Source organism: Leptinotarsa decemlineata, unplaced genomic scaffold (genome assembly GCF_025532065.1).
Source record: "Leptinotarsa decemlineata unplaced genomic scaffold, Ldec_3_MD MMD2_tig00000505_RagTag_RagTag, whole genome shotgun sequence".
Classification (NCBI taxonomy): domain Eukaryota; kingdom Metazoa; phylum Arthropoda; class Insecta; order Coleoptera; family Chrysomelidae; genus Leptinotarsa; species Leptinotarsa decemlineata.
The window spans coordinates 16,935,014-16,958,991 of record NW_027412549.1 but is presented as its reverse complement, the minus strand read 5'-3'; the positions used below and the strand labels follow the sequence as shown (position 1 = coordinate 16,958,991).

At 34.6% G+C, this 23,978-nt stretch overlaps 1 protein-coding gene across 1 annotated transcript in view; it reads left to right on the top strand.

The window, feature by feature from the left end:
• LOC111505462 (uncharacterized) overlaps positions 1-23,978 on the top strand; it is a 50,807-nt gene that overhangs the window by 14,621 nt on the left and 12,208 nt on the right. Inside the window, exon 4 of the mRNA XM_074174239.1 lies at positions 18,798-18,863. Within this exon, the coding sequence (XP_074030340.1) occupies positions 18,798-18,863 (66 nt within the window). The remainder of the gene's footprint in view (positions 1-18,797; positions 18,864-23,978) is intronic.

Below are 23,978 nucleotides of genomic sequence, written 5' to 3'. Positions count from 1 at the left end.
TCGAAGTTCACCATTTCTGGACGGAAATTCTGAAGACCAACGTCGAATAGTGCGTTCGTTAAGACTATTATTGCCAAATGCCTAGTTAATTTTTTGGGCCTGTTTCGGAAGCGCTCGTAGAGAAAAATTGGCTGAAAATCGCTTAAGGCAAAGTGAGAAGAGGCAGAAATTAAAATTTGGAAAAAAATTAACAGCATCAAAGTACAACATTTTTTAGCGATCGGTATATACCACAAAACAGAAAAATGAATATATATATTGAGATGGGATTACAGAAGCCTATGGAATTAAAATGGACAAAATTTCTGAAACAACCTGATATTCACCTATTTGCTGGCATGCGTGTAAAAACTAACACTCCAAGATCACTACCCTCAGATGCTGTTATTCATTTGCAACTATCTTACAAGGAAGGTTTTTTTTCTAGTTTAGAGATTGCTCTCGTTGAGCCTATTCCTTATTCCCTCGCTTTGCTATCAGGAATATCAAAATCAATCATACAAAGAGCCGTAAAACCATCATATCCTTGAATATTTGGAGGGCTTCAACATCTTGAGTGATCATTATTATGGCTTTCGGAAACAAAGATCAACAGGCGACCTTCTATCGTATATCACCCATATTTGGAGTAACGCCACCAAGAAACATGGAGAGTAGAGAGCTGTTGCGCTTGATATTTCTGAGGCCTTTGACCACGTGTGGCATAAGGGTTTGCTGGCCAAACTTCGATGGTACGGCTTGTCGAATCATTTTGTTTCCAACCACCTTTATTTACTGGAGAAGATGAAGAATCCAATATATTTATTGTCCCGATTAGTGGATTACTACTAACAGAGTTTAATTACCTATACGGATCACTGCAGAACCTTCTGCAGAAAACTAAAATCATAAAACACGGAAAAATATTCAAATCAGAGGCACGAAAAAATACCGTGAGCATCCCACTGGGAAGTGTAGCCGGTCCCATGCTTCTTATTATTTTCATGGATGATATTTTAGAAATCCTAAATAATGACAGTGAAACTTCTCAAATCACCAATTATGCTGATGATACAAATATGTTAGTGTCAAGTCACAACTATCCAAGCTTAATTATAGAGTCGAGTAACCTGGTTATCAAAGAACAATTTTATTCTGAATGTTGAGAAAACGAATGTTATTTTATTTAGAATGGCACAGCAAAGAATTGAACCACCAAGTACAATTAATCAGTCAAACAATGAACTTGCAGTTCAGAACTCAACAAAATTTTTTGGAAGATAGACCAAGTCATAATTATCCTAAGCGCAATATGAATATATATTTTCGGATTCACAAATTGACAGCGTCTATAAGGTTTTTTAATAAATTACCACAGAGACTTAAAATGTTAGAGAGCCTAGAAAAATTCAAAACAGGTGTCAAAAAGCGTTTGACCAAGTTAGAAATTTATTCACCTCAGGAATATCTGATAAGTTATAAACATGTTTGATGTTTTCTTTATGAAATGTAGAGTATTCTCTGAAATATTTGATATTATTATTATTATTTCTTATTTTTTCAGGTCATGATCTTGGACTTGGATATCATTAACTCCTTTCAACATCCATTTTCAAACACATTGCTCTACAGCAGCTTCAATCAGTAGAAAACTAGCCCAATTTGGTTTCTATGGTTGTATTGCAGCAAACAAGTATTTGCCTTACATTAAAGCAAAATTTGTATGATGTGAAATGTGTATTTTCGTATTTCGGAAAAATCATCACACTTCTCTATTTATTTTATAATTTTTAGTAATGATTTCTTTCGAAATACTTTGGATTCGACCGCTGTGCTAAATGTATTTTGTTTGTTTATACCATGTTGTTCTTCTCTGTGCTTGTATTTTGTTTAGTATGTAAATATCATTTAGTGGTAGTTTATCTGTCACGCAGTATTGTTTTCATTATCATGTTTATATTAATAAATATATCCCATTCATGAATACAGTTCCATTTATTTTGATAGTACTTCAAAATCACGTTTTCAATGCAAAAAAACAATCAATTTTAATTGATATGAATGTTGACAACTTTAAACTTTTGTACCTTCTATTAAATTCCCCTCCAAGCATGCAAAAGAATACTCTTACTACATTGATTCTAATATTTCGACGAGTTGTATTGCCATCATCAGGGAAACTGAAATAATAAAGATATAATGCTAACATAATGTTGATTTTGAAAAAATACTTACAAAATCCATGAAAAAAAACTAATTTATACATTTTATTGTGTGATTTTCACTGTAAAGGGTTATAAAGATTTTATTAATTAGTTTTAATTTGGATTTTCATCGAGTGTCGGCCAGTTCTGTTCAAAAATCCATGAAGTTGTTTACAAATGGTGTGAAGTTTAAAATATATGAGCACAAAAAATCTTTCGTAAAGTATGAAAATTAATATACGGTTACCACGTTAAATTTTTTTTGAAAAGATCGTCATATAAATGATTCAGTGAAAATGAAGTAGTGAATATGCAAAATTGCGATCGCAGTAACATGATTATTCGAAAAATGAAAAACTGATTGATTACCAAGGTCAAATTTATTCGCAGTAATGCCAATACACGTAAACAAACAATTCTAAAACAGTACCAAAGAATACGAAGTCAAAGTTTAATCAATGAGATTGACAGATGTGTCAAATCTTTTGTATCACATTGAACACTTAATTTTTTAAATTTTCATTGTGTTAATAGATTTCACAATATATGTATTGAAATTTATGTATACGATTTTGACTTGATGATCCATCATTTCCTTGATCCAGATGCAACAGATAAGAATATGTTTGTTTGAAGGTGATTGACAATGTTTCGTGATGAATTTCACTAGTTCGGACTTCCATTGTCTACTATATAAAATGATTTGAAATCCCTGAAACAAGTAAAAAAGAATAATTAAAAAAGAATAGTTGAAAATAACAATTATATTAAGCAACAATAAACCTGAAATGAAATGATAGTGAAATAACCCACAAGTAAAAATATAATAATTGAATAAATAAAAATTAAACGAATGAAAAAAGAAAATAATAAAAAATAAAAAAGTGTAGAGATTCCAAGTCACGTTAGTTCACGACGTTTCGATTGTTGGTATCTACAATCGTCTTCGGGTGATGACAGTCATCTTGTTAGTAGTTTTTCAGAATTTCAGCATTATAAAATAAAAATAATATTAATAATGTTTATTCACTAATAATCAATAAAATAATTAGTAAGTATACAGGACTGTGAAAGTAAATAAACAGTGCTTGTCACAGAAGCTCAAGTTTCAGTGAAACTATCACTTTACGTGACTGCCTATTCACATAGAACAAGCAGCAGATGGTTCCCAATAAGAAAATAGAATTATCGTTGAGAATAGTACAATAAAAAATTGAAAGTTGGTGATGAAATTTATAACATTCATACATTCCATCAAATATTAAAAATTGATTTATGAAATATCTCTAAAGAGCGATATACGGTATAAGTGAGATGAAATTTGTGAATGTGATTAAAAATTTGTAAAAATGTGTCCATTCATATTCGACATATATGGTTTATATATTCATTTCTTCTTCTGATTGAAAAAATCATGAATCATGAAAGCCAGGCAACAAAAAAGTTGCCTGGCTTTCATGTTAGGAATCACACGTTGAAAGGTAAGACTTCGTTAATCCTTAGCTCGCACAAGTGATTGTCATTCACACCGCCCCAACCTATGATGCCATAGTTGAACAAAATCAGAGAAATGTGTTTGTTATGAATCAATACGACGAACTCATTATGGATAATCATCCAGCATACATGATGAAATTCCAAATGACATTAAAGAAATACAATTCTCAAGTTTGTTTGAGAAACTGTAAAAACCTGAATTATTGAAACACCTAGACATGATTATCATGATGCGCTAGTCTTATTGCATTAAAAGGATTTGGAAAAGCTGAATACACTTATTTGAATTAATGAATCGAAGAGGTTTTGTATTGAAGTGTATAATATTTTAAAATTCTTGCAGAGCGCTTTCGACTTTCGTCATCATCAGTGCTCACTTGTCAGGCAACAGGAAGTATCAAGATAAGTGAATTGTACATTGTAATATTTAAATTATATAAAACAAAATAGGCTTATAGCCAAGAAAATACATTTTTGGATTCAGGCCATGTGGTTCAGTCAAAGTATCTGAACCACTTTGCAAGAATTTTAAAATATTATACACTTTAATACAAAACCTCTTCGATTCATTATTGCATTAGCTTCTTCTACTAACTTTCTACTGACCTTCAAAACAAGCTGTTGAAATTTCATGATATTCTACTAAGTTTGTGAGTTACTGTGCTGAGTTCCACAACTTTTTTTATTTTCAAAACAATGGATCGAAAGCAATTTCGTGTTTTAATCTTATACTGCTTCTTTATGGGAAAAATACCGTTGAAGCGAAGCAATGGCTTGAAAAGTGTTATAAAGATCCCACTTCATCAGAAACAACAATTAAACGTTGCTTTGCTGACTTCAAACGTGGTCGTAGAGACACCGATGACGTAGAACGCAGTGGACGTCCAAATGAGGCAGTAACATCAGAAAACATAAAAACACACATATTCGTTTTGAATAATCTAGAAGTGAAGTTGCGTAGTAAGCTGACATTGTGGAGATATCAAAAGAAAGTTTTTGCTTTACATTACATGAGCATTCAACTATGAGAAAGCTCACTGTTAACCAAAAACAACAACGTTTTGATCATTCTGAGCAGTGTTTGGCCATGTTTGAACATAACAAACCAAAATATTTGCGTCGATATGCGACAGTGGATGAAACGCGGATCCATCACCCCACTCTGGAATCAAAACGATCGTCATCTGAGTGTAGAGCAACTGGTGAACCTCGCCCTAAGCGCCCGAAAGCACAACAATCGACTGGGAAGATTATGGCCTCGGTATTTTGAGATATTCGTGGTGTAATATTCATTGACTATCTTGAGAAGGAAAATACCATCAACAGTGATTATTATTCAGCGTTACTGGAGCGTTTGAACACCGAATTTGCAAAGAAACGACCACATCTGACATGAAATGAATTTCGAATTGCTCCCACTTCCATGGTATTCGCCAGATTTGGTTCCTAGCGACCACTGACTGTATGCAGACCTCAAAAAATGCTCATCGATCGAATGAAGAGATTATTGCTGAAACTGAGGTCTATTTTGAAGCAAAAGATGAATCGTTCTACAAAAGTGGTATTGAAATGTTAGAGCGGCGCTGAAATGATCATCTGTATCTCGACGGAGATAACGTTGACGAATACAGCCAATTTTGAAAAAAAAACGCATTTTCCCATTAAGGCCCGGGATTTTTCAACTTATGATAATTTTCTATAACTTAACTTGCTAAGGTTGTATTCGTTTATTCATCATTTGAATATATTGCAATAATAGTTCTCATGTATATTTAGCATATTTTATAATATGTCATTGGATTCAGAAAATTATTAGAATTTCAAAGATATACAGTGTGTTCCATAAGAAAATCTAAAGTTGATGTTATTTCGAAACGAAAGTAGGTGGAAAAATTACCAACAAATCAAAATGTGATTTTTAGTTTTCATAATTGATGGTCAGAAACCGAAAATATTTCAGAGAATAACGTATGTAATACCACACTGAACACTGAAATGTTTTTTAGAACATATACCATGAGAAAATTTTTGTGCGTAGGCTGTTTCATATTAATTCAAACAAGTGATCATTCTGATTTTTTCAAGGACGTTATTGAAAAAAAGCTTCATTTATTTCAGTCTGTATTAACATAAAAACGATCTTGAAAGAAAAAAGAGAGTGAAGAATGAAAGCCAAGAGTTTATATTTTGAATAAACTTCAAATACGATAAATTGCCCAATACCCCATTTTCCTTATTTGTTGTGTGACCTCCAAACTAATTAGTGAAAAAGAACAATATTTTAGTTCGATCAAAATTTACCGTTGCGGCAGCAAAGTCCTTCAGCATTTGTAAGTCCAGTTGATTGGATATGTTATTAACCAAACTACTTCACTATTGACTAATACAAATTTAATCACAAAATAACACGGTTTGAAATAGTCTTTCAATAAATAGTTAGGATATTGCAACAATATTAATTACTACCGCTGGCCTCTATTTAATGCTAGCCGTGAATGTTTCAGAAACAGAGACACAATTGGCGTCTTACAAGTTTTTTTGTTCAACACTGACCATTTCATTCATTCTTTGACTTTTGAGAGCTTATTTAAACTGTATTTAAACAACCAGTGTTTTCATTGATATCCAAGAAAACTCTCTTATTTTCTTAACGGAGGAGTGTAAAAACAAAATAGGGTTTTCCTAAAAATCATTTTCCGAAAAATGGTATGTAACAACTGAAATGTTACAAATGGTTCCTTTTCTCAGAGTTATATAGATGTCTTCTACATCTCCTCACATTTCCGTATCTATCATCCTCTCTCAAGATATAACCTGTGATATTTATGAAATTCGAAAAGGAGGCGCAAACTTAAAGAATCAGCGTATATTCTTATTTTTGTAGAGAAGTGCATTTTGAACAGCTACTGGATATTGGTGGAATTGCAACAGAGAACATCTTGTACGGAATCGAATGTTCCAGAAGTCAATTATCATCATTGATATATTTCACATTTCAAAATTCCTTTGATATCCGTCGGTTAAGTTTGATAATAAAGCTAAGCAGTGAAGAAAAAACTGTATAATCAGATTTTTCATTTCTGAAGACGAAGTCTAATTTTAGCCTCTGAAACGTCAAGATATGTATCTGTATAATTTCTGTCTGTTTACCAGGGTTTTGCTCGTTAAATAAAATTGATGTTCTATTAGCAATTTGGTCGTTGCCAAAAAATAAAGCAATAACTTTCAGCAGTAGTGTAAAGCATTTTTAAACAAATAACAATACACGACCCGTTTAAACTAAACAATCGAACGATGTACTAATGAAAACTGGAAGAGGAGGAGTGGGTATTGATTTTAAAAAAGGGATATTATTTAACGAAAAACTGATAAGAAGAACTGCTCGATTTTTTTTATTCAGGCATACAAGTTACCGAGTGGTCTGTCTAATGTATTATTACCATGGAAATTTTAACTTGAAATTATCTCGAAAACTAATCGTTACAAAAATTTTCTTTTAACATAGTTGTAAATGTATTCGAAAGACCTTTAAAACAAGGTGCCACTCGACCTACTTCCCTATCTAAATAGGGGTCGTCGGACGCACCCCTCAGAGGGGGTGTGTACCACAAAAAATCCAATTAGTCTGAAAGGTATCCCCCTTTAAGTAGAAATCGACTTGCCCGAGCTTTTTTTAAAAATCTTACTTTTTATATTCATTTTTCGTAGAGTGGATATGAAAAACATCAGTATGTTTTTTGCATACATCTTTGTGAAATCCATTATGTTCGCATCTGTGAATAATTGTTTTCTGGAATATATGGAAGCATAGCCTTGTGACAATATGCCTTGGGTACCGATAGCTTTGGTTGAGGCACATCACTGCTGGCCTTATCGCGGTAGTCGTTCATAGCGCAGCTGCGAGAGAGTAGTATTCGTGGATATTTGGGATACATATCTGGCATTTGAAGTTGTCGGTAAACTCAATGTGACATCCGTGCTTTCTGGTGATAACGAACCTAGATATTTGCTAATCGATACCTGCAGGTATGTAATAGATAATTATTAATAGTTTGGCTGCTTGCTTGGTGGCTGGGTGGCGAAATTTGTATCTTCTTCCAGGGTTGTCTTTTGTTGATGTACCTGCACACTCTAGAATAAATTGCGAAAACGTTGCCTCTGGTGGTTTTTGTTACTGACTACGTCCCAGCCGAACCTATTTGCTCCCCTGCTGAGCCCCCTAGAGTCTATTTTGTTACAGCCTTTGATATTCTTTTTTGTAGAATTTCTAGCGGTACAATGTAGCAGTGTCGTACTCTCTCCATAACTACGACTCCTCAAGGCAAGGCCATTATGTTCAGGGTTACCAGGAGCTACCCTCAAGGTGGGGTACTGTCTCCCCTTCTGTGGTCACTCGCGATGAATAGTCTGCTTGATGCCCTCGACAAAGTAAAAGCAGATATGCAAGCTTCTGCAGATGACCTTGTCATCTTGGCAAGGTCCACGTCGGGGAGGGGTGGCTTTTAATATCCTCCAAAGCACGTTGGACGTTGTTCGCAGTTGGTGCCTCAGGAAGCAGATGTCTGTTAACCCCAGCAAAACTGTGATAATCCTCTTCACCAAAAGGAGAAAATTGGACAATATATCGCCACTTCCCCTCAATGGTAAGGTCATTCCATTTGGAACAGAGGTGAAATATCTTGGCATTGTTCTCGATAAAAAAACTCACTTAGAACGCTCACTTGGAAAAAGTTCTAGACAAAGCCAGACTTGTCCCTTTGGCTATGTCGAAGGATTTGTGGTAAAACTTGGGGTTTAGATTTCAAACGAATCCATTGGATTCATGTGATGATTGTCAGACCAACGATCACTTATGGTGCAATTGCCTGGTGGCCGAAGGCTTTACAGAAAACTGTCCAGGCGAAGCTCTCTGGCTTACAGAGACAGGCTTGTCATCAGTGGTGGCATCAGTACCACACCGTCAGCGGTCATGGGGATCCTTCTAGATCTACCTCTCCACATTTTTCCGGAGAGAGAGGCTAGATGGATTGCATATAGACTCATGCACATTGCCAATTGCACAAATCAATTTAACGCAGAGTTCAACAGACTGTTGGTTGACACTGGAAGTCACAGCATTCTGGTAATGACCTCTGACTTCATGCCTCCAACTGTCAACTACGAACAGCCTTATAAAGTACTCTTCCCGAGTAGAGAGGACTGGATCTTATGGAAAAAGGAAATATTAAGAGAAGATAGTTGTTGGTCTACAGCTTGATCAAAAACACCTTCCGGTTCTGATGAAGGTGTTTTCAGTCGCAGAGATTGGAAGGATCCAACCTCATGCACAAGTCAATGAAAATATTCTCGGACAGTCAAGCGGCGTTGGAAGCTCTTGGTTCCTATCGAGCAAAGTCTAAATTGATACAATTGGCCCAAAACAACTCTCCTCAATAGGAAGACTCAACAGATTGTCTCTGGTCTGGATTCCTGGAAATACTGTCCTGAAAAGCAATGAGGCTGCTGAATCATCGGACTGTCATTGGCATCGCTTTAGGCTTTGTCAAACAATGATTGAACACCTGGATGGCAAGAAGACTTATGGACTTCTGGCAGAATTTTCCAGGATTGGCTCACTCCAAGGCGTTTATTCACCCTTCAAAGCTTGATACCAAACAGTTGTGGGACTACAGTAGGGATAAACTATGATGTCTAACAGTGTCGCCTCTGTTTGGAAAATGATGAAACCTGATTCGGACCCCAGCGGGACTTTTAGAGTTCGGCAGAGCCGTACTTCGTTAGGAAGCTGGGTTTATTTGATGGAGTGTGAATAGGTATGAGCCACAATAAACCCTTTTGGGTTGCGGTGGAGGCTCGAATAGACCCACTCACTTTGGATCTAACCTAAGCTAACCTAATTCCCCCCATGCTATAATTTCATATTGCAGTAGAGATTCCACAAGAGCATGGTAAAGTATTTTTAGTTTGGGGAGGGAAAACAATTCTTGAACTGGTGAAACCTGTAAATATGATTATTCCATTTGAAGGAAGTATCGATATGAACTCCGAGGTACTTGACCGTTCATTCAAAACCGTGAAGCTCAATCATGCTTTTTTATGCAAAAGGGCACAAACGAACTTGATGTTGAAGTCACCAATCAACTTTATGTGTCGTAATGCAAACAAGCTCTTTAATATCTATATTTTTTGGTGCAGCTTATGTGAAATTAAAAACAAGTCTCGTACGATTCTATAGTCAATGAGTATAGAGACGTTCACAATCTTTTATTTTATGTTTTTTCACTTATGTTTTTCTTTTTTTGTCTTATATCAAGTAGTATAAAACATCTTTATCAATAAGGTACACTTGGCTCTGTAAATGGGAAACTGTAAATGGGAAACATCATTATTATTATTACAACGATCTTTAGCATTTTCAAGGTTATCCATCTGAACTGTATTGCGACAAAAACCAAATATCACCGTTCATCAACCAGCACCAACTTCATTTCGAGACTAAATTCGCATGTGGAACCGATTCAATCCATTGGATATTTGAGTCAATGGTACCTGCGGTCATCTTTGAAACTGAAAGTAGACTTGGAATTACTGGTACGAAAGCAAAAGTAGACTTCATGCTTCATTTACTATTATCTGTCGGTATTCAGCTCGCTATTCAACTCATATTTAACTTTTCAGTTCCTCAAATGCAATAGAATCGTGCGGGTGCCACGGATTTTAAATGCAAAAATATAATTTCACGTAGGCGCGAAATCGAGCATTCTTCTAGGACAATGGATAGAGAGAGTCATTAAAAACATTGTGAATAATAGCTTCCGTAATATTCAATGACCACATTTGAAATATTCTACAAGAAATACTCATTATGATGTAACAATGACGATTGTTCACGAGTTGAAATATTCATAAAATACATAATTTGTAGAGACTACTATAAAAGTTTTGCTCTATTTGGAAATTGTAGACAAGCAGCAGTTGGTTTGACAAAAGTGTACATTTTCAGGACAGATTAGTTTTTTGGGAAAACACGTTTTTTGGCGCCCACTTCTCCTTACAAAAAATTGTGGGGAACTTCCAAAGGAAAGAAGAAAGCGAAAAGTTCAAAATGAACTCTTTACAAATATGTGTAGACCATACAGAGACGTAACTTTCAAACACTGGAGGAAAAAACCCCCCTGAAATAGCTATTTTCATATGAACTTTGAATTATATGAAAACCACTTTTTTCCATTTAGGCGAAGGTAGGGTAAAGTGGCCAACCTAAGCTTTGAACCCACGCCCACCTATTGAATATTAACCTTTTCACAGTTTGTTTATTTATTATTATCCGCGTACTTATGAAGTTTCGATATTATATCATTTACAGACCAATATTCTGATAATTTCAGCATAATTTAAGATTGAAGTCGTAATGGGAAATTGACCACTTTACCTAACCTGGTCGGGTAAAATGGCATATACAAATTCATAAACGGGTAAAGTGGCCTACTTCAAATAAAACACCTAAATTATATTATTTTTATACTTCAAGTAAGGACAAAATTTTTCATATTATCTTAAGGCTTTGGCAAACACAACGCGGTCTGTCGCGGCGGGCTGCTATCGCGCGATCTTCCCAGCGGCAAAGCGATCTATAATGCCTCACAGGTTGCGAAATTATTATGTGTTTAGTTGTGCATGTGTTCGCAATGTCCAGCTCTGACGAAGAACTTATTCTCCTTCTCTTTGCTCTAAAAAAAAAAGAAAAAGAGGAGACGTTGTTGGGTGCATCCCATCAATAAAAAAAGAGAACAATTTGGTGAATACCATCGTCTTTATATTGAACTACAGTCGCATGAAGATAGATTTTTTCAATATTTCCGCATGTCGAGGTTGTGTTTTGAGGAATTACATGACCTTTTAAAGATAAATATTGCTAAGTGCACCACGAACTGGAGGAAACCAATTCATACAAGAGAAAGATTAGCCATTTGTTTAAGGTAAGTACTAAAAAACATACACTTTATGTGTGATATACAAACTACAGTTTAATTAACATGTTATGAATATTACAATTATAGTTTATAGAGTGTTTCAACTTGGAATGGAACAAAAAAGTAAAACTCAAAATTTAAATTTAAATCAAACAATAACATTAGGGTAAGTGTATTCATCCCTCGAAAAAGATCGTGAATGGGATGTGGATGCCTTTGGGGCTGATGTTGGGTGTGCTTCTAGCTCCCCAATTTCATTTTCTGCAAATAATGTGGCAAGCTTTATTTTCATTGTTGCCTGAGTCAATGGATTGAATTTTTTGAAGGTCGCAGCATAAATCAAAAACAAATGATCAAACCCATCAGGGCCCTGTTTGCTTCTTTTATTTGATAAAAAATCAATCACTTTGTCGACATCATCTGGGCAGTTTTCAGTTGATGAGTGACTATACGACTTCCTTTTTTTCTTTTTTTGTCGAGCTGGTAATAGTAAAGTCGCTGAAGAATGTTCGCTAGATGCATTTGTTTGTTGGGTATCGTCAGACATCAACAAATTTTCTGTTTCTGTTAACCTGGTTTCTTCAGTTTCTGTTACATCTTCAGGTGGTATATTGCTACTATGCGAACGTGGTTTGAGGGTATAATCAAAAATTTCATGTGGGTACTTCAAGGCCCCTTATGGTACTTCTTGGCCTGACCTGTTTCACCCTTTTTGAACTTCTTGTATCTTATGTAGGAATCACGTAAATTTTTCTACTTTTGTTTTGCTGTTTCAGCTGAAACAAAAATAAATTATTTAGATAACGTAATTAGAGACCTCTGAAGGGTTCAAAAATCAGTTTTCAATTTTTTTTTAATCACATCGCCGTACAGCAAAGCTAATTGAACATTTTTCTTTTTCTTTGGGATATTTGGCGACAGGTGACAGCCATCAGACTATCGCTTTTTCTTATCGAGTGGGACGATCAACTGGTTCCAAAATTGTGAGAAATGCCTGCCAAGAAATTTGGAAAACCCTACAGCCAATTTATTTGCCATCACCCACCAGACAGATGTGGATACAATCTGTTGATGATTTTTTGGAACTTTGGGGCTTCCCAAACTGCCTTGGAAGCATAGACGGAAAGCATATTAAGTTGAAATTTCCTCGTCGTAGTGGCTCAGCCTATATTTGTTACAAAAATTATTTCTCCATAGTTCTCCTTGCTATCGTTGACCCATATTACAAATTTATGGTTGTGGATATTATGGGCGTCACAGTGATAGCGCTATCTTTGAAAACTCAGCTTTCTACCAACAGTATATTGAAAATAAAACTATTTTACCCCCGAAACCACTTCCAGGAAGAGAGGACCCAGTACCGCATGCATTTTTAGGAGACGAAGGATTTGCACTGCAAACTTATTTGATGAGACCGTACTCAAAAACTGGAGTTATTAATAACGCAAGAAAGAAAAAATGTAATTCACAGCTCAGCCGAGCGCGTCGTGTAGTCGAAAATGCATTCGGCATATTGGCCATGAAGTGGCGAGTTTTCCTAAGAGCCATAGAAACTGATGCTCAAACTGCTGGCTGGATTGTGAAAGCAGCATGCTGCTTGCACAATTATATCATTACAAAAAATAGGACCAAATAGTATACAGCCATGGAAACGGAAGAACAAGATGAACCAATACAAGCATTATTAAACCCAAGACCGACAAACAGAAGATCAAATACTGCCGACTTTGAAATACGAGAAAAATTTGCAGATTACTTCAGTACATAATGAACCATAACCTTATGTTGAATCTATAATAAAAATACACACATGTACTTACCCGTCATCCCTAGCGTTTTTGCTATTTCGTTCCATGCTTCACTTTTTTTAACATATTCTTATATTATGAATGTGTATGGTCATACAGGAACACATAACTTCTAACAGTTTCTATAAACAATTCAGTATCGCGCGAAAATCTGTAAATTTGTACAAGTGTATCGCTCGTCGTCGCGATCTAAACTGGACCGCCGCGATTGACCGCCATCAGTGTGAGTATTATAATATACTTTCGTGTAATATAGAATTATCGCTTTCCCGCCGCGGTCCAGTATCGCAGCCGCCGCGACAGACCGCGTTCTGTGTGCCAAAGCCTTTAATGTTGCAAAATTTAATTAAAAATCATTTTTCAAAAAATAATTAAAAATAGTCTGTCCAGGATTTTTTTAGCGAACCCATTTTCAACATATTTTCTAATATACTAAATTCATTATAAAATATATTTCATTCTATTATCAGCTCGGTGAAGGTCGATTTAGGTTCGGATCTTAGACTATTAATGGTCATCTACCATCAGTGATGATATTCGATAAATTCGAAAATATCACAATGTTGAAATATCTTAGATACTACTGGTTTTACAGTTCAGGATATTTCTTTAAAAAAAATTTATCCAGCCCATCATTGCAGTTTGGACAGTAAGAGATGGAAATATCTCATTTGGAGCTAACTCTGGCCATTGTTTTGAAATAGATAAACGAATTAGTGCAAAGTTTTTCGCAAGACAAACAGTTACTTTCAAATTTAGTTGAGAATCAAATACATGTTTTCGTTCACTTTGTATATTCCACAAGATTTCACATAATATATTCTACAACAACATGGATATTAACCTAAATTACCAATTGAGAAAACCATTTTCAGCATAATCGTATGTATCATCGAAGCCAACATATTTTGGGAACTCAAAAATGCCCAATAGATCACCATCATATTTAACATCATTGTAGTCATCATGCTCGTCGAGGTTTTCCCAATAATAAGATGGGTTGCCGTCGACATATGTCTGGTAGTTTCGGATATCCGGTTCATCATCATGATATTTTCCATGGTGAGGTACACCATAATTTTCAAAATGATCATATTCGTGTCGTGAACTTACGGGGTCTTCGTGAACAATGAAAACAGAGTAGGAACTAGTTGAAGCTGGTGAATCAGAGCTTGAACGTGAAACCCTGTTGTATCCATATCTATGAGAGTATTCATTGTGACCATCCACTCGGTAGGTATAACTTGTTGCAACTGGTACACTGTTAACACTGAAAATTGTTTCACTCAAGACCAAACTGAAGAAAATGGCAATAAAGAGTATGTTCATGGTGGTAGGTACTCACCTAGTTATTGTTCTGTTACTGGTTGTAACCTGGGATATATAAGAATCTTTCACGGAATAATGATTTCAAGGTTCATTGATTTTTTTTTACTAATCGGAATTCCTTTTTTATGTAAACATTCAAACTGATGTTAAACCAACTTTTCAGGCGTGAAACCACAGAACTCAATGTCACTGTGAATTACTCCACTCTATCAAATTATTTTCAGGTATAACCAAACAATAAATGACTGACTGATATTCATTCAGAGTATTAGATTTTCGATAAAATAATGAAGTCTTAATATGGCTGCGGGTGACAAAAAAATTATCTTTCAATCGTTTTGTTATGAGTTTGAACCAATTCTAGTGGAGATAAATGGATCAAACGAGACTTTGATTCACTACCTGCATATACAGATCAAGTGGCGTAGCTTGGGGGACGTGGTGAGGGCCAGGAAGCTCCAATTTATTATGAAGAAAAGAGAATTGAAACTTTCTATGTCTTTATCACTTTTATTTGTAACTAACGCTACTGCAGTTTCATCTTATTAGGACATTTTCAAACTTTATACATTGAACTAACAATGATTCATTACATTAGCCCTTGTATACCACTCCTGGAGGTACTAATAGAGGTACTTGGCTTGATTGAGTACTTGAATTTTACAGTTTATAAAGCGGAAGTGCCAATTTGCAAACCGGTGAGTAAACTGAATCGATTTGATCATTTAACAGGTTGCACCCGCAATGTTTATGCTTGTGAATTTCCAAGGATTCTAAATAATTGAGGTTGTAACCCTTCCTTGCATAGTGCAAAATTTCCGTATGGTTTAGATTCGGAAACTCGTGGTTGCATGCCAAGGAATGATTTGGAAACGTTGAATCATTTTTTCCTAATCTGAAGGACCTTTCATGTTCAGCATACCGTTTTTGGAAATTTTGACCACATTGTCACACATAAACACTTTTACACTTCAGACACTTAAGCTTATAAACTCCAGATTTCTCCAACTTGTCCACCTTATCTTTGCCATTGAACCTAACTTATCCTAACCTAACCTAGCATGTGGTCTGAATGCCACTTTCACATTGTTTTGTCTGTAGAAACCCGCAATTATCTCTGTTCGTTTTTCAAAATATGTTAGGGTTACCCATTGCTTGATTTCTGGTTGTTTTACCTGAGTGTATATTAATCTGTAAATGAATTTACGGCTTTGTTTCCTGACCACAAATATACATACATACATCCATCCTCACAAACACATTTATATTATTATGGATATGGATATTTTGATGCTGAGAAATTATTGAACCGAGTATTCATTCTCAGTATAACTCTCAAAAATTTTATTTGTTGTACTAAAGGAAATAAAAAGCCTTTTTTCTCTGAGGAGTTTATTTGATCAACTCTTGTTGAAATAAACACATTTTTAAATATACTCAGCTATGATCTCTTGAATTGAACTATGCTTCAAAACAGAGAGTGAACAAATTGTTTTATTTGTCCAATAAGTACATTCTCAAACATATACATTAGACATACATTTAATGTATAGGTTTGAAAATGTTCTTATAGAACGAAACTGCAGTAACGTTAGTTACGATTTTCTACTACGTAGCGGCTATATCCATCAATTTAATAAATACATTGTTTTTAATTGCAATGCTAAATATTACTATCATTTCAGAATGATAAGATAAGATAAGAAAAAGATAAGTTAGTTTAATATGTCTATACGTTTTCTATTACCAACGACATTGATAATAAAAGCGTATTAGTTGAAAACACTACCCTAACACTAGTGACAATTAATTATAATTGAAATGTGCTACATATAGCGGATGTCAACGAATGTATTAGAGTAAAAATTTCGAGAATATGAAGTGTATCATAATGAGATTTTGATAGAATTTTTTTTTATGTTATGTGCAAAAAACATGCTTCGAAAATAACATTTTCGAGCTCCAGTTTGGAAGGGGTAAATAAATAAAAAAAACGATGTTCCGGTCTAAAGGTCACAAAATTCGAGTTTCAAAGAAGGAAATTTTCTAATATGGGCCTCTATGGGATGTAATTAGTGGGAAAATAGTTTCGCAATATCTCACTATGAACTGATTCATTTACACACATACTGTTTTCACTATTTTGAATTTTCAATTGCTTGTTCGTGGACTTCAAAAAATAAGGCGAATGTTCAAATTTCATCAAATCATTCGATTAGCATTTTTTGATTTTTTCATGTTGGTACACTTATCTTCAACGTATGTTCAAAGTTCCAATTGTTAAACATGTTTAGTTTGTTGGTGAGAGTAAAAGTTAGAAGTGTTTTGCGATATCGATAAATAGTTCAAAAAATTTGCATTCAATTTTGTGTAAAAAATGCCAATAGGTGCTCAAAAACATTTGGAGTATTGACAGTGGCATACTGTGATCGTACTCTGAGTCAGAAAAATGATCACAAATGTACAAGAATCTTTATAAGGTGAAGAAAATTGGTATGGAGGATCGTTAAATCACTATTAAAGAAGTTGCTGAGGATGTCAGCATATTAGTTGACTTATGCCATGCAACTTTTTCATAAATTTCAGGAATGAAGCGTGTGGCAGCAAAGTTCGTTCCAAAATTGCTGAATTTTGACCAAAAAAACCACCGCATCAGCATCGCTAAGGAATTGTCTAATGAAGTCACTGGCGAATCAGATTTGCTTGAATGGTCTTATTTTTCGAACAGACAGCGTATATGTTTTGGTCCGATTCAGATATAAAATCTCACATAATGTTCTACAAACTCAAAAATTTTGGTAATTGAAAAGTCAAAAATTTGCGAAAACTCTCCTCTTCATATACCTGTCATCTATACTAAATTTAATTTTAATACACCAAATACTGTAGAAGTTATTGACTTATCTAATATATTCGTTGACACCAGGTATAGCCAAAGAAAATATTATTATAAGTGTTGTAAATCATCATAATGTTTATTTGCTTAGCTGAATGACAAGTATGACATATGATGTTACGAATGATATAACAGGTAATAAAGTTCCTCTGTTGATTCGTAACAAACCAGCAGCATTGAATTTTGGTGTCAAATTTTCCATATATTCGACAAGAAGTGACAGTTCGTTATTGGAAAACTGCTTGTAGATATTTCCATCAAGAAGATAACATTCGTTAATGATATTTTTTGCAGAGCTTTCTACTCTATCACAGTCGAATATCAGAAATGCAAATTGTATCTGAAACAAATGGAGAATTGGAAGTCTTTGATAACTGGAATTTGTAAATGAATGATGAGAATGAAGAACCGCGAAATTTTCGCCGGAGTTTTGTACACATACGCGGAAAATATTGAGTCTCGCTGGGAAAAACACTCATAGGAAAAAACTTGGAAATTTTGTGTAATATGATGGATATGATTTTTCTCCAAAGTACAAGGTGATCAACATAGGTGATTGCAAATGGATTTTTTTCATTTTCGAGTTTGAGAAAACCGGAAATGAGTTTTTGACTTCTAGTTGATCTAATTTAATAATTACCTGAAGACAAACACATTGATATCGATAATTCTAGAAATATTCCTTATTATCTGCCATATTGCAATTCCAACAACTCGATAGGGTTTATTAAGTTATTTTTCTTTTAAATGTCAACATGACAATGAAGATCATTGTTCAGTTACAATATTCTCATTTAGTTTTCGGTTCTACTAAAATGATCAACTCTCGTTCACTGGAAGAAAACATTGAAGTGATGGAATATACGGTAGTTAATAATAAATATTTGTAGAGATATTGATAGAGATATTACTGTGTTCGAAAATGTTCAGCGTGAAATATGGGATAGGCTGTTTATATATCAAGAAGTTCAAGGTAACCATTTCGAGTATCTTCTGAACTGACCTCAAGCTTATTACCTCATATTATGTAGTTAAATGTCAATGTATTCAGGCAATTATTAAGTTTCGCCATGTTGTAGTAGTTGAAGATATTGAAATTATATTCTAGGGTTGTGAAGCATTTGTCAGGAGCTTCAAAAAGATGTGTCACAGGACCCCCCTTTCCGTTTGTTTGAAGGTGATTGACAATGTTTCATGATGAATTTCACTAGTTCGGACCAACATGAAAAAATAAAAAAATGCTAATCGAATGTACGTTGCCTATGAAATTTGAACAAGCAATTAAAAATTCAAAATAGTGAAAACAGTATTTGTGTGAATTAATCAGTTCATAGTGAGATATTGCGAAACTATTTTCTCACTAGGTACTTCCCATAGAGGCCCACATTAGAAAATTTCCTTCTTTGAAATTCGAATTTTATGACCTTCAAACCGGAACATCGATTTTTTGATTTATTTAACCCGCCCCCCAAACTGGAGCTCGAAAATATATGTTACTTCAGAAGCATGTTTTTTGCACATAGCATAAAAAAAATCTATCAAAATCTCATTATGATACGCTTCATATTCTAGAAAGTTTGACTCTAATGCATTCGTTGACATCCACTATATGTAGCAATTTCAATCATGATTAATTGTCACTAGTGTTAGTAGGGTGTTTTCAACAAATACGCTTTTATTATCAATGTCGTTGATAATAGAAAACGTATAGACATAAAAAACCAACTTATCTTTTTCTGAAATGATAGTCATCTCTCGGAGGAATCAGTCCAGTCATCACCCGAAGACGATTGTAAATACTAACAATCGAAAAGACATGAACTAACGAGACTTGGAATCTCTACACTTTTTATTTTTATTTTCATTTTTCATTTCTTTATTTTTATTTTGTTTTTATTCATTCAATTGTTATATTTTTACTTGTAGTTTATTTCACTAATATTTCATTTCAGGTTTATTTTGCTTAATATAATTGTTATTTTCAGCTATTCATTTTTAATTATTCTTTTTTGGTTGTTTCAAGGATTTCAAATCATTTTATATAGTAGACGATGGAAGTCCGAACTAGTGAAATTCAATCCTCTTTCCATTTAATTTATTTCCCCAGATGGCGACCAGTCGCCATCTTGAAAGTTTCATCTATCAGTTTCACTTCAAAATGAAGCCTTAGTTTTATTATCCCAAATTTAAATTTTTTGAGCCGACTCGTTCAAAAAATAAAAGGGGGGGGCATTGAAAAAATGCACTGTTTACGTGGAATATGTACTTACCGATGAGTATATGACGTTCGTAACCAATGGAAAAACAAAATATGGTCCATAATATTCTTTCAGTTCGTGAAATATCAAACTTATTTTGCAAATATTGATAAGTATCAATACTGTTAACACCACCACGTAATAATTTGAGTTGCCAAAGATCTGGTTGATGTCAATGTTGTCTAGATAAAGTTCGTAGTACCTCATTTTGATATTTCTCAGTCTCTTCTCCAGTATTTTCTCATTTATTGTATTTATCGAGAAAGTGTGCAGTATCATCGTCCTTAAATTTTTGTAGCGATCCTTCATGATGTTGGATAACCTCCAAAACATCTGTAGCAATACAAATTGCCAATAATCTCTTAACAAGCTATATCCAATCTGATATATTATCATCGACAACTCTTCTTCAGGATATAGGAATATATCGCACAATTTGAAAGAAATGAATACAAAATGACATAAAAACACTTTCGAAATACACTGCACTTTGGCTTTCAACGTAATACCAATATCCTCGGAAATATTTTTGGGTTGGATTGTATGAATGATATTTTTCCAAGCTTTGTTGTGACAGAAATAATGCACTATACTTGTCACGATAAAAATGATCGAATATATTTTCTCAACTACATACAGTATGATCAAAATATCGTCGATACCTTTGTCATTTGAATCATTTGATTCATAGTGAAATATCTTGATGCAGAAGAATGTAAATACCATAAAACACAATACGGAGAATAACTTGGAAACAGTGCAACTGAATATTGTATCTCCTTTCTCTCTATTAGGGACTATCCCAATTATTTTGCCAATTTTCCAGTAAATTAGAAATATGAAAGTGTTGTTATTTTTTTCCCCCGTGAACCAATTCATAGTGAAGTTCAGGTTGGATGAGAAATGCAAACTACTCGATGCCATGTTATATTTCGTTCACAAATATTGTAAATGTGCCCTTCCATTTTGAGAACATTTATTATGACTTGACAGTGATAAAATATCGTGAAATGGATTGCACTGAATTGATGTTTAAGAAAGAAAATATATATAAATCATCTCGTTTCTTTCATAATCCACGTCATTTCCTGTATTTTTTATAGAAAAATTATTTGCATGGTTATTGTGACATATACTATCTATTTTTTCAGCAATGATAACGTCATTTCGAAGAACTCTATTCTAATAATTAAGTCTGCTGCATAGTTGCTCATATCTAACCCTTCTGGAGAACATTTGAAGACAACATTTAATGCGTCTCTGAATCTTTCCGATTTAGAGTTTCCTCTCTTGTGAAGAAATCTAAGCATTGTGACAAACGTAATTGGCCAGTTCTTTGTAGTATGGGGGTAACAAATCCCAGAAAGGATCGAAGGTCACTGATGAGTGTCTACGGTGTGCACTCCATCATGGATTTCATTTGACCAACGAAATCATCTACAATCGTATATGTGATGCACTGTTTGCACTTCAAGAGGAAGATGATCACTTGGAAGGATAAAGAAGGAGCTCCTGGGTGTCTTGTTGGGCAAGACCCATGAATTGAAGGACAAAACTCTGAATCTGCATTTTTAAGGAGACTCTGTTCACTATTCAAATGAATCTTCTGACCACAATCACTTGATAACTTCTGCTAAAGCTTTGATCAAAGCACCCTCCATACTGGGAATACCAGCATTGATATCTCTCATGTATTCATCTTTTTCAAAATACTCCAGTAACCATCACGTGTTTGATAAACATTGGATTACAGTGTTCAGAAACAGGTCAATATTTTCAAGTTATTAAGCCCAAGGGTTTTGACTGAAGAATGTATCACTGATCTGATGTTGTAGCTGTTAATGCTACGTTCGCTAATGCTGTCTTCTTCTCATTAATCACGGATGCGATGATTCTCCCCATCATTGGACCAGCGGGATAAGGAATTTGAAGTTGAACTGCTTGAAACTGAATTGGATAGATATGTGCTAGACCTTTCAATTTTTTTGAGAAAATGATAATTTTAGAACTTGTTCATATTTCTCTGAATCTTTCGAGTATAGTCTATCCATTCCCAATTGGAACGGCAATAAAAATAAGAGTACAGTCACAAACATTTCTTGCCTGTGGCCCCTAGTCGCCCAGATAGTTACTAAACGTGCTATTAGATGTAGTTGAGGAATAAAGGCTCGGCTAGCTGGACTGGCTGAAAACTAATTTTTTGTCCGTTTCACAATATTTCTTTATCAGTGCCGTGTGTTCGTGGGGTTAGGTGAGGTAGTGAGTGGTTTTGCAAACCGATTTTTGAAAACTTTTTCTAGAGATCAATTACCCTAACAGCAAACTGATATTTTTGCATTCGACGCGGGTTTCGCTAACAAGGTTAGCACCTTCAGTAGAAGCAAATTTATACTGAATCTAAAGACAAGGGTTAGCTGTTTATATACCTAAAGTTTTTTGGTCCGATGTGGACTTTGTTTGTTAAATGATGATTATCCTAATTTGCAGGTAGTGATTCCACTAGTTATACCGAAAAATCAATTGGGATAACTAACTAAGAATACACTTTTTTTCTGAAAAAATTTCAATCCTGAAAAATCCGAATTTGTCTCACTTCTTATGGAAACACCTCCGTATCTTCCGTAACATTCGAGGTGGACCGATGAATCTCTCAGGACTGATGGAAATGCTCAAAATGCACCTACCACCTGAATGGGGTTGGCCAAAGTGATATACACTGTCCGCCACACGCGATGGAACACCCCATTTTTACTGTGGACGGACAGTGTATATCACTTTGGCCAATCACATTCAGGTGGTAGGTGCATTTTGAGCATTTCCATCAGTCTTGAGAGTTTCATCGTTCCACCTCGAATATTACGGAAGATACGGGGGTGTTTTCATAAGAAGTGAGACACATTCGGATTTTTCAGGACAGAATTTTTTTCAGGAAAGAAGTGTAACCGTAGTAAGTTAGTAGTCCTGATCACGAATCTGAAGGAATTTTGAGCCAATTTTGCCCTCTAATATGTTTTACCGTAGAAATGGGGTGTTTCATCGCGAGTGACGGAGAATGTATATCACTTTGGCCAACCCCATTCAGGTGGTAGGTGCATTTTGAGCATTTCCATCAGTCCAGAGAGTTTCATCGTTCTACCTCGAATGTTACGGAAAATATGGGGGTATTTCCATGAGAAGTGAGACACACTGTATTTTTGGAAAAGAAAAGTTTTGGCTTTCTACTTTTTCATTTCCATACAAAAAAATATAGGAATCTTCCAAACAAAGGAAGAAAACAATCAATTTAAAAAAAGTTAACTCTTTATGAAGATGTATAGATCATACAAAGAAGTAACTTTCAGACACAAACTGGTAGAAAAAGCTCTTCCGTAACAGCTATTTTCATATAAACATTGAATTACATGAAAGAAAATTACTTTTGGAATAAATAGTTATATGTGAACACTGAATTATACAAAAAACACTTTTCTTTATTCAGTTTGTATTCCAAACATTCGTTATGGAATTGAACAAAATACTGCTTGTTATTCCATTTCTGGTTAATATAAGTGTTATTTTCAGCTATTCTTTTTAATTTTTAATTTGTATTGGTTCTTATAGGGATTTCCAATCATTTTATGAACTATTAGACAATGGGAGTCCGAACTAATTAAATTCATCATGAAACAATAAATTTCAAACAAACTTACCATGGCTCGTTTTCTTTTGTGTAATGGTAGTGGCGCAGAATCTTGAAAAGTTGAAGTTGTCTAGGTATGTCATGGAAACTTGTAGGAAGAGTGGAGTGGATTGATGTATAATTATTTTTTGATCTAGATGACAATTATTTCCAGAGTTTTCCCTAATTTAGTCGTATTTCATATCTCACGTCTAGGATTATTTCTTGCTGGGAGCTGATATCAATTACCAACTCTGGAGAGATGGCTCCTTTCGCTCCCACATATAGAAAACTGGTATCGAAAATAATCTTCAAATATCTCTTCAGGATTTTTTACAAAGGAAGGAAGGAAAATCAGAAATAAGAAGTACTTGAA